This window comes from Myotis brandtii, unplaced genomic scaffold (genome assembly GCF_000412655.1).
Source record: "Myotis brandtii unplaced genomic scaffold, ASM41265v1 scaffold59, whole genome shotgun sequence".
In the NCBI taxonomy this organism is placed as follows: Eukaryota; Metazoa; Chordata; class Mammalia; order Chiroptera; family Vespertilionidae; genus Myotis; species Myotis brandtii.
The window spans coordinates 6,910,740-6,916,141 of NW_005370223.1; the positions used below are offsets into that span (position 1 = coordinate 6,910,740).

Below are 5,402 nucleotides of genomic sequence, written 5' to 3' on the forward strand. Positions count from 1 at the left end.
GTTAATGTTGACCTACCCATTGAAATGCTATTCTAGGCAATGGCTGACTATGGCTGAGGACATTTTCATTTAAAGTAAAATTTTTCAATATTTAAATTTTTTAAGGCTTTGTGAACACTTTCTATGGTTAGAAAAATCTCTATTGCAAAGTTGACAGATACAGATATTTCAGTATATGTTTGAAGTACATATAATTAAAGAAAAATCTATTAGCAGATATGCTCTTAACCCAGTAATAGCCATCAGGACAGTAATAATACTGGCTGAATTTTTTTACATTATGTCAGATGCCAGACATGTATTACATTTGACCCTGAACAACACTGATTTGAACTGTTCAGATCCACTTATATGCAGATTTTTTCAACAAATACAGTAAATGTATTTTTTCTTCCTTTCTTAATAACATTGTATTTTCTCTAGCTTACTTATTGTAAAAATACAGTATATAATACATTTAACATACAAAATATGTATTGGTTGACTGTTTATGTAATCAATAAGGCTTCCAGTAAACAGTAGGCTATTAGTAGTTAAGTTTTAAAGGAGTCAAAGTTATATGATGATTTTCAGTTGCTCAGGAGTCAACTCTTCTAACCTCCGTGTTGTTCAAGGATAGACTGTATTTCTAATTTTCAAAACAACCCTGAAAAAAAAGATATTATCCCTATCTATATATATAAAAGGCTAAGCAACCGACCAACCGGCCAGTAGGTATGACACGCACTGACCACCAGGGGTCAGACGCTCAATGCAGGAGCCCCTAAGCTGCGGTGACTTGGCAGCTGCGGTTCTCAGGTGACACACCCCAGAACTAGAAAGGAGGAAGCCTGATTCCGGAGTGCCACCCTCTCGCAATCCGGGACCTCCCAGGGGATGTCAGAGAGCCAGTTTCAGCCCAATCCCCGCAGGCCAGGCCGAGGGACCCCACCTGTCGGAGAGACCTGCTCACTCCGCAGATACCCTTTGAGCTGCAGCGCTGCCCCAGGTGCGACCGGCTGGGGAGGCACCTCGGGAGGTTGGCTCCAGAGTGTGTCCGGCCCATCTCACCCAGTCCTGCCCCACTGGCCACCTTCTAATTAATTTCCTTTCAATGTGCATGAATCTGCACTGGGGAACTAGTTACTTTAAACAGAGTTTTAAAGGTTAAAGTATTTGCTCAATTTTACCCGGTTAGTAAGAGGTTGTCCTTACTCCAGGTTGTCCAGACTCCAGAATCTACTATTTTTTTTATATCCCAATGTCATTAACATAAAGCATTTATGATGGCTTTTCATTTACCAGAATGTTTGAACACCCAGAACACCCTGCACCCTGGCTGTGCCACATAACTGATTATTTCATTCCAGGAAGTTTGAACTATTGTAAATAATAATGACTTTTTTCTAGTATTTCTAGGTTTCATCAAAATTCCAGTAATCTTTCAGACATTAAACTTTCTCTTTTCTCTTGGCTTTTCTAGAAAAAGTTAGTGTTTTAATCATTAGGTTTTGTACTATCTCTAGGTTTTCAATGAAGCATAATGGATTAAAGAGAAAATGGGTTTCAATAAGTCACAGTGGCAACTTTATTATAACTTTTTTTTCAAATTTTATTCAGAAATAAAAATATTCTATTTCCTAATATGAAGCCAAATGTTTGTTTCCCAGATTTTACCTAAATGTCCTTCCCTGAGGCCATTGCTGTGATGAAACTATTTTAACGGCCTTCATTGGGGTGTGGTAAAAATGCTCTAATTGCCTGTGCTGAAAAACAAAGGTTTCACGCAAATTGAATTTTTCTTTTAGGATAATTGCCATTCACTTTTGTTTTTATATGCAACTGAGTGGGGGTTTTGCAGTATCCTCTGTGGACAATAAAGTGCTGAAATAGGAGAAGCTAATAATTGCTCTGTATGGTAATACTGACAACTTCTGCGTATTTGTCAATCTGTGTTAACAGTATCGATCAGGATGGGATCCTCATAGAGGGGCAGATAATATTTCCACTAAATCTTCGGACAGTGATGTAAGTGATATATCTGCGGTTTCCAGGACTAGTAGTGCTTCTCGTTTCAGCAGCACAAGCTACATGTCCGTCCAATCAGAACGGCCCAGAGGAAGCAAGAAAATCAGGTGAGTAAGGGACTTTCGCAGGAAACGCTTCTCAATGTGTATGACAAGGTCTTTATGTTTCTTTGGATAAACGTAAAATCCTCTGTTCTAAGGGCTAATGTGTGCCATTTGGCAATAAGAACTTCTGTACGTATTATTTTTTTATAATATTTTGCTCTGCCTTTCAAACTTCTTGCACAGGCAAGTTTCATAGAACGTACAACACCTTTCTTACTAGATTACTTGAAATAATATCGTTAGTTGTTTTTTAATGTTTTCTATTTTAAAAAAGTAATTCTATTACACATTTATTGAGGTTAAAGTGATGGTTTTGTGAAAATTTGAATATCTTAATGTTCTAAGAAATGTGAAAAATAGTATTTGGAGGGTTTTTTCACCCAGATGAGTATATTTCAGGGATTCAGAAAAATATTACTTTTTAAGTAGGATACGCCTTATCCTCCTGAAACTGTTATAAATACATGGAAAAAGTCTTCAGCCTCTCAAAATTTATAAATGCAATATGTATGTTTGTATATGCATGCCCATAGAGTTTATGGGCACCTGAGCTAAATTATTTTTACTCCTATGTATATAAAAAAATAAACTATAATGAGGAGACCACAACTTTTTTCCATGCAACTCTGTAGCAGGAAAATAGGATTTAAAGAACAATTATGATTGTGGTGCTTACATAGGCGCTTCTCTGGTATACTGGAAAAAAAAGTTTCAACATTTAAAAGATGTCATTGTTATTTATGTTTTCATAGTGTTCCTTTACCTTTCTGTTTAATTTTGTATGCATTTTTTCTTACTTTTTCTTTCGCTTCTCTGATATACTGGAAAAAAAAGTTTCAACATTTAAAAGATGTCATTGTTATTTATGTTTTCATAGTGTTCCTTTACCTTTCTGTTTAATTTTGTATGCATTTTTTCTTACTTTTTCTTTCCTTTTTTGTGTTTATTTGCATGCCTTCCTTCAATTTGTGTTGCTTTCAAAGGCCAAAGGGAGTAGAAGAGGGAGGGAAAGAAGGGGATAAGCATGAAGAGATAGTTCATGAGGTAAAGGAAGAAAGAATTAATGAGCATGTGAAAGGGAACGAGATTACAAAAACGTCTAATCATGAGAAAACCAGAGAATCAGGAGACGAGGAAAAAACACAAGATATACATGAGCAAGGGAAAGAAAAAGAACAGTGGAATAAAGAGGATTTGCAGAGGCGATTCTCACAAGATGACGACAGGTAAAATACACTCATTTTTGTAGACATTTCCCATTAGTAATGTAGTCCTTTTTCCTACCTATGAAAACTATTTTGCCCTTTACGTGTGGTTTATTTTCTTGCATTTTATCTATTTATATTCTAATACAACTAATGAAGATGTTGGTAAAAATATTATCAAATAGATTTCTTAAATAGTCTTTAATTTGTATCCACTAGTTCTGAGAGTCTGGTTCATTGGTTTTCAAGTTATTTAGTACAAGCTGAATCAAACTTAAATTTCCTTTTAGTTGTTTTTTTTGGGGGGGGGGGGAGGTTAAGCCTGAATTACTGTAATCTTCCTGATTTGTGGAGTCAAAACCTTTGAAAAGAAGTTCTGAAAGGGCTGAAAAATTTTAGCCTACTTTATAAGAAGTGTTACATACTGGAAATGAATTTTTTAAAGGAGTAGAAAAATAACTAGCGACGAGTAAGCTTTGTTCAGTCTCTGGCTCTCTTGCCTCTTCGTCTTCTGGTGGGTTCTGGATCAACTTTGAGTCCTGAGGAAGATTGCAAAGCAGAACAGCTGAAAAGCAAGGGTAGGTGCCCCAGGGATCATTAGAAGGCATCCTGGTTAGGCCCCTCTCAAAATTCATTCAGGGAGAGACACCACCAGAGAAGGAAATTTGAACAGGGGACAAAGGCAGGGGAAAAACACCAGCAGCAAGGCGTAAAGCAACCGTGCTTTCATTTTTATGACACAAGGCACTCGGCATGAAACTGTCTTTACAGTGAAGATGAGGTCAGCACAAGTCCGAGAGAGACATCAGCCTGCTGCCTGGGAAGGAGATTTCTCCAAGTACATTGATCTGAGACAGGATCGCAAATCATGCACCTTTTGGGGGAGTTGGGGATTCTGGTATTCAGTCCAGAATTTGATTCTGTAGAGTCTGCTTGATAAGGACACCCTATTATAAGGCAGTTTTTGCAATTAATATATCTAAACTCAATCTCAGTTTGTGCTTTACTTATAATTAATGAGAAAGATCATCGGGACAGATGCTTACCCCTTGGGTATACAATTCAGTGGTTTGTCTATGATACTTTTTGTCTCAGCTTGGTATATTTAACTAGACCTGCTCTATGAAAGTTTCTGTATAACAGACATTAAACTAATAATGAATATAATTAGGCAATTTTGTGATTTGAGTCTAAACTATTTATTTCAGTTTGTCTTTTTTTCTTATCCAACTTTTTTATCTAACTTTTGATAATTACATTAGTTTGTTAGTAAAGACCATTTTTCTGATTCATTGGGCATAGGATCATTTTGTCATGAATTCACAGAGAAAAGCTTTCCAATTTTTCCTTGGAAACAGATAGAGTTTTCTTTCTTCCAAAAGCAGAGCAGAATGTGAGTCTCTGCTGTGTTTTCTTTTGTATATACCGTATAACTGAAAACACACGGGTCCATGGGTGTTTGCCTAGACCCAAAAGCCTCTTCGGGCATACCTGGCTTGGACAGAGGTTTAGGGAAGATTGTAACCTTAAGTTCCTAATTTTTAATATTATTTTCTTCATCATGTTCTTCAGCAAGTGAGCACATTATTTTGCAGGGAAAAGGGAAAGATGGTGGTACATGCCTAGCAATTCGAGTCATTAGGCACAATATTCAGCTTCAGTCACTACAGGATGTTTCTGGAGACTGAAGGAGGCCAGGCTATCTCTCCAGGGAACACATATTCCATGAGGTGGCCAGAGTGTCAACTGCAATTGTTATAAGAAAATGGTGGTGTCACTAACTAGTGATTGCAACATAGGATCTTGAAACTGCTTTCATTTCTTAGAATAAAACTGATGATCTTTATTCTGAGAGGGAATATGTTTGAGTGCTTCCAGTGTCATTTTGTTTCAATAGTTAATAAAAACAATCGTACATTGTTTCAACACTGACAACAACATATGTGCTTATACATTATTGGAATATAATCATCTACACTAATAAAAGACAAACATGCAAATTGGCCATACCTTTGCTATGCCTTAAGCCACGCCCACCAGCCAATCAGAGTGACTATATGCAAATTAACCCAACCAAGATGGCGGC

General features: G+C 36.8%; 1 protein-coding gene across 14 annotated transcripts in view; it reads left to right on the plus strand.

The window, feature by feature from the left end:
- Nucleotides 1-5,402, plus strand: part of RIMS2 (regulating synaptic membrane exocytosis 2) — a 304,062-nt gene that overhangs the window by 216,609 nt on the left and 82,051 nt on the right. For 5 of the 14 annotated variants that reach the window (XM_014550250.1, XM_014550251.1, XM_014550252.1 and 2 more), the window contains one exon: nucleotides 1,942-2,114. The exons of 5 other annotated variants lie outside the window; for them this stretch is intronic. In XM_014550250.1, coding sequence (XP_014405736.1) covers nucleotides 1,942-2,114 — 173 coding nt within the window. Of the gene's footprint in view, nucleotides 1-1,941; nucleotides 2,115-3,094; nucleotides 3,338-5,402 lie in introns of all 14 variants that reach the window. 4 more of the 14 variants (XM_005879299.2, XM_014550249.1, XM_014550257.1 and 1 more) reach the window with 1 other exon arrangement.